Source organism: Hesperophylax consimilis, chromosome 26, assembly GCF_061612785.1.
Source record: "Hesperophylax consimilis isolate HC1 chromosome 26, BYU_Hcon_1.0, whole genome shotgun sequence".
Classification (NCBI taxonomy): Eukaryota; Metazoa; Arthropoda; class Insecta; order Trichoptera; family Limnephilidae; genus Hesperophylax; species Hesperophylax consimilis.
Window position 1 is genome coordinate 19,015,360 of NC_142861.1, and position 15,153 is coordinate 19,030,512.

At 35.2% G+C, this 15,153-nt stretch overlaps 2 protein-coding genes across 2 annotated transcripts in view; both read left to right on the plus strand.

Annotated features, from left to right (window-relative positions):
- The window catches only part of LOC149411252 (uncharacterized), a 30,276-nt gene extending 28,435 nt beyond the window's left edge, over positions 1-1,841 (plus strand). Inside the window, exons 10-11 of the mRNA XM_089647659.1 lie at positions 1,351-1,615; positions 1,797-1,841. Coding sequence (XP_089503785.1) covers positions 1,351-1,615; positions 1,797-1,841 — 310 coding nt within the window. The remainder of the gene's footprint in view (positions 1-1,350; positions 1,616-1,796) is intronic.
- Positions 1,842-2,721: 880 nt separating this feature from the next.
- Positions 2,722-9,999, plus strand: LOC149411253 (uncharacterized). The gene is made up of 4 exons (XM_089647217.1): positions 2,722-2,913; positions 6,565-6,681; positions 7,502-7,594; positions 9,903-9,999. The coding sequence occupies exons 1-4, from the start codon at positions 2,725-2,727 to the stop codon at positions 9,969-9,971; spliced, it is 468 nt and encodes a 155-aa protein (XP_089503343.1). The 5' UTR covers positions 2,722-2,724; the 3' UTR covers positions 9,972-9,999.
- Positions 10,000-15,153: the final 5,154 nt, after the last annotated feature.

Here is a 15,153-nt window from a genome sequence, read left to right on the forward strand (position 1 = left end):
GTATATAGCTTATATTAGTTTTACAAGAATGTCCCCAAGAAGTAATTCCATAAAGTATAGTGGATTCAGCCAGAGATAAGTAGATTAACTTTAAAGTACTTATAGGCACGAAATATTTTATTTTATAAATCCTACCCACAATAGCTCGTAGACGTTTACAAACATTAGCAATGTGTACATCCCATTTCATGTAGCAGTCAATAGTAACACCCAAATATACATAACTTTTGACAAAATCAATGGTTTCACATGAACAGGGCTGTGCAACATTTTTATGTATGCAGTCAAATGTGTGTGTATATAATGAAGGAATTACATTACATCTGGCGTGTGGAGATCTGATGTGCATAATTTTAGTTTTTTTGGCGTTTATAAAGAGGCCTGCATATTTCAGTTTTGTGAAATAACTAACCAGCAATTATATAACACAAAAAATGTACAGAATCTTCAAAGAACTTGAAAATCAACTTTGAAATTTAATGAATTGTTCAAATTGTGCCAAACAACCCGTCCTTAGAATAGGCATTTAACGGGGACCTTTCAACTGCCAAAAAAACACAATGGCGCTGAATTTGATGACAATGTTACATTTGAGTTTTTTTGAAAACGTCACATGATAAAATCAGAAAGAGTTTATTTTATACTAAAAAATGTTTCAATTTTGTTCTTTCTTTTGAAAATTCGGTTGGCAGCAATTGGGACTGTTGTGCGGTACCTATTCACAAATAACAGCATCTACCTGAAGGATTTTAACCTGCGATTTTATTTATTCCAAATATGGTCGGGAGTCACTGGTTAAAATCCTTTGGGTACGTCCTGTCACAGCCGGTGTATGCATTTGTATTTCATAATTTCTCCAAGCTCTAAAATACTTCCCTATGCTTACTACGAATCGTCAAGTTCGAAATTGAAAAAGATTAGAAAAATGTATTTTACAATCCATTTTGATTTTTTTGAATTGTTTTTATTTCGTACAACACAAAAATTCCTCTGCACGGAGCTAGTAAGTAGCAATGTGAATTTAATAGAGAGAGAGGAGACTAAACAACTAAAGACACTTCTAGCAATACTTCTCATTATCTTAACTTCTACATATAATCCACGGCAAACCATTACCTCGTAAGTAATCCCAAAATATCACGGGACGGCGGTAATAAATATGCATTATTGGTAGAAAAAAAAAAAACTATGATTTTACGTGGTGACGGATTGCCACCGAACGATATGAAAAGACTATTAGCAAATTTAACTTTAGGTATTTGCAATATATTAAGGTTAAACGTGACTCTCTTATATTCTACGCATTCATATGTTCTCTGTGGAAGCATGAATCAATAAAATATATTTCAGCAATGAGAATGTCAATGTGGCCAGTGAAGAAATGAGGAAGAAAGAAGAGGCCCTCAGCTCCGTGAGAAACACCGTCAACTCGCTGATGAGTCAGATAAAGACCAACGAGGCGGCCAACCTGCAGCTGAGGCAGCTGAGGCAGGAGCACCAGATCCTAAAGGACATGCATAAGGAAACGGAGATTCTCAACGAGAAGCGTCACAATCTCTTCACCCAAGACTTTGAAAAGGTGAAAAAATTGTGCGATGAAAAAATTATCGAATGCGTAAGTCGTTTTTCAATTATTTACGTTTGTATCTACCCATATTGAAAATACCCATAAACAGGGTTTTAACATACGTACTTGACTTACTTTAAACAGTCATTGAACATTGAAAAATGTTAATGAAATTTTGGTATCTAGTGACTTTTTACGTTTTTTTTTTTTTTTTTTAATTTTCTTCCAGATGTCGTCACTGGTTCAACCGCTTAACCCCTTACCCCGACCCTAACTGTCCAATACATACTGAATTTACATGTTTTAGTTGAAAAAAAAAATGTTACCAGAGATCAAAATTTATTAACATTTTTACTCCAAATAATGTCAGGAATCGCTAAGTAAGTAAGTATAAAATAAGTATAAAGTAAGTCAAGTACGTCCCTTAATTCCCTGAATGTAATAAAGGGTCGTAAATGTAATTTATTTATTATCATGGAGATAAATTTAATCCACTCTGTCACGAGTCGGTAAGGAATTGACATAAACTGGGTTCCTTCAGTAAGCGTGCGGGCAATGGAAGTATAGAACAACATACAGGCGCCAATAGAACATATATCTCTCGGTATCGCGCATTCTTACAGCACCCAGCTTAAGTTATTTCTTTTCCGGCACATAACGGCATTTGACGGCCGGCATAGTCCAGTGGTAACGCATTGGACTGCCATTCCGAAGGTCGCGGGTTCGAACCCGGCGTGCGCAAATAAATTTTATTTGATTGATTTGTGTTATTTCACAATTAATTAATTAAAATAATATATAGTATATTTGCGGCACGTTCCAGAGTGGAAGATACTACCAGTATCGCCCTGGTGTAAGACCACCATTCAGAATTGAAACGTTGCTCCAAATGGCTTTAGCTGTGTTTAGTGACTAGATCTGAATAGCCAGGTACTTCCCCACCTTCCTCTTTCCCTTCCCCACTTACCTTCAGCCTCACAACATCCCCCAATCGGGGATGCCATAGTCTCACTGGCTCCAGACGGGAGCAGTTGGGACTCTTGTGAGGTATTAGAGTTACTAAACTGAATTCATAAAGGCATGGCACCTTTTATTGTTTTTTTCTTTCATTGGGTTCGCCATTATAAAATAACATGATTTTTTTGCAGGCGAATCTCATGGAAACGAATACATTTTTGGAAAAAGAGCTCGCTTTACAAAAAACACATGAAGTTGCAACTCAAAAAGTTATGGATATTAATTTGGAGAGAAAATACATTCCAAATACAACACCGGACACCCCTCTTGTTGGAAGTAGCACCGTGGACGCTGCATTTAAATCTAATCCTGTTTCTGTCGAAAAGAAGGTAAAGAAATCTTAACCTTTTCTATGCGTCATTAATTTGTATCACTTCGTTCACACGCGGGGCTATTTATCATCAATCTAATTTATGACTTTAAACAATAATCACGCATGGATTTTAAAATTTGTTTTAAAAAATACGTCGCTTATGTCTTGAATTATCTTTTCAAGTATAAATAGACAATCCGAACATCAATTGGACTTGATAAAAATTCGAAGTATATATTCATAATGTAACTGATATGGTATGCCCGGGCGGCCATGTTAATATTTCAAGGATAACGATACACATGATTATAAACACACCGGAGTAGAGCTCTTCAACTGTGGTGCGATGTAAGTGGTTTATTTATGGGTGCGATGTCGCGTTTGACTGGATACATGAAATATTGACAGACTTAAAAAGGTTCATATAATAAAAAATAACTACACTTAAATTTACAAAAATAATGAAATAATTTTTCTGTTATTATGTCACCGTAAATATGTATCACTTAATATATTTTTTTATCGTGATTTTGAAACAGTTCTCAACGCATAACGGCAGAATCATGGCTTTCATGTATTTCAGCAGCTTCGCAATTATTATCGACGTCACTGTCACTAATTTCAAAATCTGAATCTATTTCTAAAGTAGCACCAAATATTTCTTCGTCATTAAGACCACGACCCGACATTTTGTATTTTGGCAATAAAATTACTTTCAAAAATTGATAAAAAGTCAAACTTGTACAACTTTACACTTGATTTTCACTATAAAAAAGTTTTAACCACGTATCTTTATTTGAAAATAATCTAACACTGACGAAATTTTATATTTCTTCAATAGTTTAAATGAATGTATGTAACTGAACTTATTTTAAAATATGATAAATCAGATGAATGTACACTGTAATTAAAATAGTTCATATCCACGAAAAAGCAAACAATAATTCGATAAAACAATGTAATCTACACGGCGAGCGTCTCTGTTTGAGAATCTTATAAAATGCGCCTGCGCAATAACGTGTGTAAAGACGCGGGAAGAATTCAAACTGATTCATTTTTCGCTCTGAGTTGGAAGATCCCTTCAAATCTTTGTATCGATGATTAGGATACGTATTATGGATAAATATCGTAAGATGTCAGTAGTGTAAAGATGTGAGATTTTTTAGGAGTATAAGTTTTACCGTGCTCAAGCATGTTTCATACCCATAACGCCGAAGAAACTTTGCGTCGCACAGATGTGCCACCCGCGTACAGGGCATGTACAGTGCGTCGCAGGCGTGCGTCTCCCGCAGGGAAAGGGTTAAATGATAACTTTGCAGGTGACCAAAAGAAGGAATTAACTAAATAAGTTTTTTATTCACAAAATCTATGCTAGCAATGCCACAGCTACAAAGCTATATAAAGCAAGCTGTATTTATATGCGTATATCTTCCTTCAGTTTGAGCTGTAGTCATAAGTCATTACGGTTATGAAAAAACTTCTCAACCCAAGATAATTTCCTAGTGGGACCGATCTTATAGGCAGTACTGTCATCCAACAGTTTATCAAAGGTTTTTGGCAACACTTTGTGCATATTTAAATTTCCAGATTTCCATTGATAAGTAATATTACAAATCTTTGATGGGCGGACATAACAGTATAACTGCATTTTTGACCATTTAACGATTTATATGAGAAAATGTGTCTTGTGTATGCCGGCATCAATGGTATTAACAGTATAGTTACACCAGTACTCAAAATATAATATGTTTTGAGTACTGGTGTAACTATACTGGTAATACCATTGATGCCGGCATACACAAGACACATTTTCTGATATAAATCGTTAAATGGTCAAAAATGCAGTTATACTGTTATGTCCGCCCATCAAAGAAATATACTTTGCTTTCAAACAATTTGTATAAAATGTTGCAGACATTCGAATTAATAGGCTTGTCCTAACATTAAATCTCGGTATCGTTTCGATGAGCGGTGAACTGGTGACCAGTGGACATATTTTTGTCACCTGGAGAAAGTGAGTTTGTAAAAGTAAAGGCGAAGGATTGCAGCCCAGTACATTGTGGTACTTTTCTATGCAGGGTCTGAATGTTCATTTTTAAATGAACCACCTAGCTTAGCGACCCTAAAAATCAGTGAGTTGGGTTGTGTTGAAATTATAACACATTTGTAAAAGTTTCCAACTATATAGTGAAACGAAATATTCAATTTCGGAAACAAGTCCGAACTTTTTTTACCCGATTTGAGATTTGTAGTTCATTTTTTTACGCAGCCAGCAATTTGCGCGACATTATAAAAAGGACTAGCAATTTTTAAGCAGTTTTATTTTCGAGGACTGAATAACGATATTATAATGCGAGTTGCCTGTATACTCTCAAAATCATTTATTGACAAATCACAGAAAGGGAAACGGCCTCCAGCGCTCCATGAAACTTGATTTGTTCCCCTTTCCCCAATTTGCTGGTCCATCAATTTGAACGTCTACGATAAATATTTGATATTATGCTGCGTATAGACATGAGAAAAAACACCTGCGAGCCGAGCCACGAATTATTGGAATGGAACGAAGCAACTTTAAGCATCATTTGTGTCTTTCCCATAAGTCATGGTTCAGCTCGGTAGTTTGGCTTACGTGTTCATACGCAACCCTTATACTATCCCCAATAGATTCTTTTTCTGTAATAACCTTTTTTTTGCAAAATGCGGTTACGTCACCGCTCCTAGGGTCATCATATCATAACCAGACCGCACGAGTTAAAAAGCTGAATTAACAATCAGACTTACGAAACTTCAATTGAAATATCGGTACCGATATACGTAAACTGCTGATAAGAGAATGTTTGCATACAGGGTGATGCAAACGGTCATACAATGAACCGAGTCAGCGATCCTGCGGATTCGACATCCAGACGCTACTCCAACCCGTAGCAGACAAGAACAAAGGAATCAGCAGCTATACAGGGTGTATCGGCACGTACCCGACAAACTTTAACCAGCTATTCCTTAGCATATTTGGAGTAAAAATCTTATGTGCACTTTGCTGTCCGGTAACGTTTTTTTTTAATAAAAAATTTATTATTCATATTTTCACCACATGTCACCACTGTTTTATCCTTTGTCAAAGTTTGAAAACCCATCTGGCAAATATTTTATTCGAATTCCGTTGAATAATGCACGTGTGTACCTATATTGGCGCACACTTACAATCACAACGAAATGGCACGGCACCATTCGTCTCATTTTTAACTATTATTATTTAGTGTGTGCGAAAGAGCGAAGACGCTTTTTGACATACTTGCTTATAACAGCTGTTGAACACGAAACGCAATGCCAATGACAGTGATGTAGTGTGGAAATTTTAAATTTTTTTGTTTTTAATTGAAAAAAAAATGCTACGGACAGCAAAGTGCCCAAAACATTTTTTACTCCAAATATGATAAGGAATAGCTGGTTAAAGTTTGTCGGGTTAGTGCCGATACACCCTGTATACCCAGCATACATATTTTTTTAAAACCCTGCAATATATGCTATTCGCTCTTATATATACATAAGTATTTTGAAATAACCTTTGTCTCATAATGCTGATACATTTTAAAAGAAAATAATGACTGTGAAAAGAATCCATGAAAATACTGCTTCGTATAAAACTGTACGTTTTTGAATTTTTCAGTTAAACCCAATTTTGAATCTCAACACTGTGAAACTCAGCAGGAACCAGGGAGTCAAGAAAACAGAGCGCATGGATTCCTTCTTGAGCGACAGCAGCTTCGAAGGATTTGTATATGATGTAAGATCCAAAATATATATATGATATAAATATATGATACAAAATATAAATATACAGGGTGTCCGGAAACTCGTAGTACAAGCGGGAAACTGGTGAATCTACATCACATTTGGAGTTGATTTTGTAGTATATTTTTTTTTTATTTGAGCTTTCGTTATCGAGTAAATCGAGTTAGAAGTTGATTTTTTTTTTTCATCAAATTCTTATAAATTATTACTGAAGATCAAAGTACCCAACTAATTAAAACTATTTGAAAGTAAAACAAATGAAGAAACTCGGATTTGAAGCATTATTTTGAAATTACCCTTCATTTAATCCCGTGTAATCATAAAATATTTCTGCTCTGCAGGGTTAAAACATCTGTTGTTCAACCCTAAACACCAGAAAAAACTTTAACCCTAAAATAGCCGAAAAATATTTTTTTTTGGTTTTTTTTTTTTTTTGTGAAAATGCTCAAATCAAAAAACTTTATGTTTATTTGGGTTCCCCATGTGGTGTAGATTCTCCAGTTTCCCGCTTGTACTACGAGTTTCCGGACACCGTGTATATATATGTCATTTTAATTTAAAATAATTTTTATATACCAATTCTATGTACATCTTTTGCCTCTCTTTTTGCTTAGGCATAAAAACTAGAATTTACCAAATATGTATAAATATAACATTGTGGTAGTCAGCCCGGTGGGAAAGGACACTTGACTATCAGTATGACGGGTCGAGTTTCGATACTTACGGCTTTTAAGCAGATATTATACTTATACAAAATGTCTGTGACATAAATCTTAAAGTGTATTGTTTAATGTTTTTTGTTGATCCTTCAGATAAACCTTGTGAAGCAGCACTACAACAATATGAAAGGCAGCACCTGTAAGCCTAACTCTACAACAAGGTCTCGTCCCGATCATTCAAATCAGGTAACATAGTTATTATCCTTTCTGTTTATTTTATTTATGCATAGCTATTAGCTAAAGTCGGGAGTTTGAGTCCGTGGAGCCCATTGGGGTGTTGTCATCAACCAATAAAGCAGTTGGTGTGTGTTGATAATTGCTAACTTGATTTGATGATGGATCTTATAGAAATGGCGCTCCCCCAATGTGGTAAGGAACAGAAAAAAAAAATTGTTTGGTTTTCTAAGATGTAAATTTAATAATAACACTGTAAGAAAAAAATGCTATTCAAATTCAAAGATTCAAACCAGAGGAATAAAATAAAAAAAAATCAACCTGTTAAATAACTATAATACATCTATTTTTAAATACAGTCGAACTTGGTTATAACAATCACAGCAATAGCAAGTTCACGCTATAGTGAGCAATTCCAAAGCTTATTTTCAAATATTTGTTTACTGTTATAACAAGTTTGATTCACTGATATACCGTGCAAATAATTTTGTCAACACAATTTCTGATTACATGAATTGGTCGTTAGGTCTGAAAAACAAAGGTATGTAGTAACAAACAAAGGAGATGTCAGGAGACAAGGGGGGGGATGCGGAAGCATAGTACTAAATTGTCATGAAATCTGCGAAAGTCATGCGAAATTTGAGCTTTGCAAATTTGTTCCCTTTTACATCTTCTTTTGCACTACAACTCATCGTCAATTTTGTTTTAAAAACTGATAAATATGTTAATGAAGGTACCTAGTTACGTTACCTACATCCTCTCACGGGGTAAATTTATGACAGTAATGCACAAATTTTTCAGCAGAGCGGCCGCTTTGCCTATTTTTCAAGCAGGCTGCAATCTTCAAGTGGTTTTTTTTGTAACATTCGTTATTATACTCTGTAAATTGATTAATTATTTAATAAAGAAAAAAATAAAAATTATAAGTCCTCGGCTGGCTGAGTCCTTCATCAAAACAAGAGCAACATTTTTCTGCTTACTGTGGTTGTAGTAGGAGATTTTCTAATATTGTCAGGTTCTTCATAAGCCGGGAATGTTTGTTTTTCTTTTTAATAAAAAAAAATTCTGTTGATGTTTTGAATTTCGTGATATGCAAACCAGTTCTTCAAATTTGTTTCCATTTAGGACATGCAGGGTAAATTAACCAAAACTCTATAAAAATGTTCTCAGCCTGATTTTTCTCTATAGCCAAGTGGGCCGTATGAAATTGACATGCGGGCTGCAAGAATTGGGCCGCAGGTTGCGCATCACTAGTTTGTGACAAGTAAAATCTTACAGCCGAAAAGCATAACAATCCTGCAAGCTACTTATTTATGATAAGTGAGCTTTCACAAGCGGTACAGCTTGTGCATAGCTAGTAATAATAAGATAGACAATTTAGTGATATTATTCTTGGAAGCCTCGAACCAGGCGATGATTGTTTTGAGGAGGAAATTGAGAAGCATGAAAGTGAAATCTATAAAACAATTATTGATAAATAAATTTGAGTAATAAAAGTGTATTTTCCTAATATATTTTTTTTAATAAGTAATACTTACTCATATTTTGAAAATATACTATACATTTGTGAATATATTGATAGTAGGGGCAGGTAGGTAGGTGCATACGACTTTAAAAAAACTTATTATGGATATAACGATTAATATCCAAATTTAGTCGGTCCTCTTGTGCTCGTTATAACCAAGTTTTACTGTAGATGTATTTAAACAAATATATATTTTTTATTTTTTTTTGGGTCACGATTGAGGATTTAACCTTCCTCCCCAGGATCTGACTATAACGAGTGAACTGCGTAATCACTTAAGTCAAATCTTAATTGGATAGTACCGAGATTTATTTCATATATTAACTGCTGTAAATTTTAATAATATTCAATTTCAGAGATAAGCGTGTGTGTTCGTGTGGGCGCGAGTGCTGCCAAAAGTGGATAGAATGTATTGTTATCGACAAATCAGTCTATTTGCCGAGTTTCAGCTCGATCAAAAGTCGGGAAGGTGGTTAATTTCCACTTCCAAGGTTCCATTTCATTCATTGAAGAAAACAAAATCTAAATTCAAATATATGCAACTAAAAATAAAATGGGTTTGTGGGTAGGTGGAGTAATTGGTGATACCATTGCTAAAAAAATTGTTTTATATGTTTGTAAGTTCCTCCTTTCGCCACTTTCGCACAAATTTATAAATAAAATAGGTAACTAACATTTATAAATCAGACAGGTACTTTTTTACAATCTACGTTTATTTCCTCCATTATTGCATATATTTATTGAGTACATGTACTTTACTGAGGTACATACTTGTAAAATTGTTTTTTTTTGCAGGAGGAGAGTAAAATGCCTAAGAAGAAAAAGAAAATTTTCTCCTTTTTGAAGAATCAGCAAAATATGTGATTTTCTTGAATAAGTAGATAGTTTGTTACCACATTAATAATATTAAGTATACAAATCTAATTATCCTTGAATTCATAAAAGCATAATTTATTTGATTTTATGGTCAAGATTAACCTTAATGGGTGAAAGCCAAATTTATAATTTAAAGATTGTTTTGTTTCGTTTTTTATTGTTAAAATTTCGTTTACTAAATCATTCGGATGAATGAAAAAAAAATATATATAAATGTTGATACCATTGACTAACATTTAATATTATATTGATGGTTAAGTAAAATAAAATAATAGTAAAATATGTAAATGTTGGGTACCCACCTGTAAAGAGGGCGGCCATGGTAACTTTTTTTTTATCCGTTAATAATAATAATATTTGGCCTATTTATATAGCGCCATTTTCATGAAAAGTCACCTCAAGGGCGCTGTAAAATATATTTATTAATTAATAAATCGTTGCGCAATGTTGTTTCATTTCATGAGTTCTGTTTTATTTATAAGTACATAAAGCAGGGATCCCTCATGATCTATTCAAATAACTATTTTAAAATAATACTATAAAATACTTTTAAAAACATTACTAAATTAGTTTCAATTGCAAAGTTTGTACATGATGTAGGTATATAGTAATATAAGTATAAATTCAAATTCTGTCCTCACTAGGGTTTCCTGTTCTGAGGCGGCCTGCAGTTTTTAAACTTTTGTATTTAGTTTCAAGTTGTCTTTACATAGTCTTCATAATGTTTGTAAGTTGAATATCACTTTGTTCTCTCAGCCATTTTTTTAATTTTGTTTTAAATATATTCATTTCCGTTATTTTTTTGTTTGATTTGGTAGAGAATTGTATAATTTCGTAGCATAGAATTTAATATTTCTCTATCCAAAATATGTATTCATACTGGGAGTAACCAGTATATTTTGACTTATTTCTCTTGTTGAGTATTTATGTTGGTCAGTGGAGTATTCATATTTCAAAAAAAAATTTCAACTAAATATTTTCTGAATAAAGTTTCTGTACATTCTGGATGAAATACTACAACCTAAAGTCTGCCCCAATTGGAAAGTTCAAGATGTTGTGTAGGAGCCACATCAAGCAAGAAAAAACATAGTATTTAGTATTTCTCTGTCCAAAAGATGTATTCAAACTGGGAGTAATTAATATATTTATCCTTATTGCTCTGGTTAAGTATTTATTTATTTATTGCATCTCACTATACACACATTACGTTTTTTCTCATAAAAATCAACCTCACTAGGACTAAGCCTGTATCGAAGTTAACAATAGATTTGAGTGAAGTAAACATAGAGTAATCACAAACATAAAGTAATACTACATACAGACACAAAATATTTCAAAAATAAAGAATAAAAATATGTATTTGATGAGTTACCAGATTATAACTTGTAATGGTTTGGAGCCCCCACGTTATGCGCCGGTGTTATGGACAGAGCCACGTAGGGTTTGGAGCCGACTGTACAGCTTCAGAGGTAGAATCATGGGACTCTAGTTATTAGCTCAGGTAGGGTTGGCAGATTATGCCATTACACGGGGAACATTCAACAATTTAAGACTCCACTCTCTCGTCAAATGAAACACCTAAGTGGGAATGATTAATGAGTGTATTTACAGGTCAACAAGCACACACATGGTACATCACAAAAAGGGCACACAATATACATCCTTAATTAATCCTGGCTGATTGAATTGAACAAATCTATTTCTCATATTGGCTTTGTCTGGCAGACGTCTTTAACAGGCTTCTAAATAGGCACATAATATGGCAAGGGTTTGGTGCACGCTTACATGAGATGTCCTGGGAATGCAGGAGTTGCTAGGCCAGCGAGGTGTTACTTCCAGATATTGTAGAGTGGAAACCAAGGTAGTAATCGTCTACATGCGCAAAACGTGCGCGGGCTAGGCTCGAGCGATGATGAGGGGGGCCGAAGCCGAGCGCGCAGCGTCCAAGGCTGAGGGAAAGAGCGAAGTGCAAGATAGCTGACGGCCGCTAAAACCGTTGGGGTTTCACGTTGCATGCATTAATGCGCCGCCTAGTTCTGCGTTGAATTTAGCTTGGCGGGGATTTTTAAAATGTGTTTGAGAGATCTGTTACGTAACAAACTTCAGTGTATTTTTTTTAAATTTTTTTTTTAAATTTATTTATTTGTTACAAAAATATTACAGCATAGATTTTGACTGTCCAACTAGGAAGGTCTCCCGTTCTAGGACAGTCAATGGAGTTGAATTACAAAGTAGGCTTTAATGCAGACAGTACGTAGTTATAGTTGGGGTGTGTTGACTATTGTGTAAAAAACACATTCCGATATAATATGTATTATTTTCAAGGATGTATATAGCAGTTTAAAGCAAAATACATTTTCTTGAATGGGACTTTATTTTCGCCCGCTTGAAATGTATTGTATTCAAAAAATTTAAGCAGTGTATTTTCTTCATATGATATTATCTATATAAATAAAAATGTAAACGTTTGTTTGTTCAAAATCTTAAATCTCCGAGAGTTCTTCACTGATTGCTTTGAAATTTAGACAACTTTGTATTTGAATACACATGTGTTTTTATATACCTGTATTATATGGATATCACCTGTGACAGATAAAAACATGCTTTTTAGAAAAACAGCGCCATCCGTCGGACGTAAAAGTAAAATGCGCTATTGTTTCTCTATCTGCACAGATATACTAAGCCACAGCAACGCGTGTTGGGGTACAGCTGGTTTATTCATAAGAAACAGACGGCTTATACACAGCGCCCTTGAGGTGATTTTTCATGAAAATGGCGCCATATAAATTAGCCAAATATTATTATGCAAGGTATTTGGGGGTAATGTGGTAAAGAGAGGATAGACCGCCATACAGCCTTGTCTTGGCACACACTCCTTGGTTCACATATATTCATGCAATGCCTCATACATACGTCTTGTGTTATTCTGACTCTTGACCGGGCTCAAGTATATGATTAACTTGATCGTGCCATGTCTTCCTCGCGCGCTCCTACTTCTACCGTTCACAATCGCGGCGCATATCTTAACTGTTTTGCACAAATTTGTCAACTTGATTGTACTGGACGTGAATCCGCACAAGACTGTAGATTTGGGCGCCGTGTCCAAACCGTGTCTTCAGCCGATAAGAATGCTCCTTTACGGCCGATAGTGATGATAGTTGTTAAAGTTCGAGAATGTTATTGCAGTCTGGCTCCTGCACCCTGTGCTCGGTGAATGTTGGGCACTGGGTGTGCTGTTGTCTCTGCTCGCTTCTGGCTTTTGGCGGTTGCCTAACAGGGCCGGCTGATCTTGAGTAGGTAAACACCAGAAGATTTGGAGCAAAGACTAGGCGGGGAGAGGCAGGTGAAGGTGAGGAGTCACTTGTAGAAAGTAGTAAAACACTTGTTTGTTTGTAAAGATGAACTGATTTATTGTAATTATGTCGTTGCTTATATCCTATTCGGTCAATTCTTACCTGACATGTGGCTGTCGACCAAAAAGGGGTGGGGGATTTTACCCACGCTACATGAGAGTCCATAAGCCACCGCAAAATGTTGCATATTCATTTTTCCGGTGGGCTTGCTGAAGGCGGACGCTTAAATTTGAGACTTGCAAAAGATTTTGCAAGCTCGCCTGTATTACAATTGCATAGTTTTATAACATAGTAGTTATAACAATTTGTATGTTGACAACTAGATTTTTAGTTTGTCAAGATACGACAAAAAATAAGAAATGTTTGTATATTAAAAATGTAAATTTGATCTTGAAGCGATCAAACATGTAAAAATGGTTAGGACAGTATTTTTCCTAGAAACATAGCGCTCCGAAAGAAGAAAGATTCACTATGCTACGAGGTTCCTGGATTTTTGTAGAGACAAATATGTAAAATTAATGATAAAAAATGGTTACATTGAAATCGTTAAAAATGGCATTTTAAATATCTCCCCAGTGGTAGCATATCGCAAATAGTTTTTATTTGACTACCGCTGAGGAGATGTACAAGTTAAAACAGGTATTATCAACATATTTGTAAAATTATAATTAGTTATCAGAAATTTGTATACACAAAACTAAACATCGTTCCGCTCGGCTGGGGTACGCGCCCGATGCGGTATCGATGCTTTTCGGAGTCAGAAATTTCGGGCAATTTTGTCCGAAGCGGGCTATGAAATGAGCAGTGGCGGGGAGTGAGGAATTCGCCAGTGGCGTGGAATTGGCACATTTTATAAAAGTTAAGATATTTTTAGAAATGGAAAAATATGGCCAATAACGTCCGTTACAATGATATAATTTCTCAAAATAATATTTGCTAAGGTAATCGATAAGAAATTATCATTGTTATTTAAAAAATGCTTTCTTCGTAAATTTATTAAAATGTTTGTTAGTTTTAATGAGAAAGAAAGAAAAGTTGGTACTGCAGTTGTTTACAATTATATTTTATTTAAAAAATATACCCAACTGTTTAAACAGCAGTGGATTTCGTTATTCGGACTACTGGAGGGCTTCGGTTACTTTCTGCGCTAGACGAGATGGTTCGAAACACGCCACTCGAAACAAACTATGTATTACAATTTATACAAATACAAGCAGGGGTATCTGGATATATCCCCCCTTCGGAGCATGCGGAATTTTCATATGGTTAGTATGGGGATTGTTAATTAAAGTTAAGCCAAAAAAGTTTCTTATCCTTAGAGATAGGAGTTTTATTGTGTTTTAACATTGTTATATTATGTTGTAATGGTAATATGTAATTACTATCTGTAAAATAAATAAAACGTCAGAGTGGGGCCAGGGGGAAGCAAGCAGAAAGAGAGGTTTTTCAAAGAGAAAGCGTACAGGCCGTACGTCGTCATCGCGTTCTGCTCGGGCACATTCACATTCCAGGAATCGTGCCTGAGACAATGGCAGTGGTTGCGTTGAACCACTACCAACCGCCTATAACTACGGGCAACAAACCCTTTACAAATCAGATGATCACCAGTAACCCTCACTATATCTACACCTCTCTCCCTGTTCTGTCCGCTCTACCTCACTCCGAATTCTGCTTCTACTCATCTTCTTTCTCTTCTGACCCGCGCCTCACAGGGGACCACGGCCTACTCTACCTCTCGTTGGACCAGACCAGCTACGTTAAAAGAAAGGAGGCACTTGAGCCTATCGGACAAGCTCTACAGCGGCAACGGAGACTAT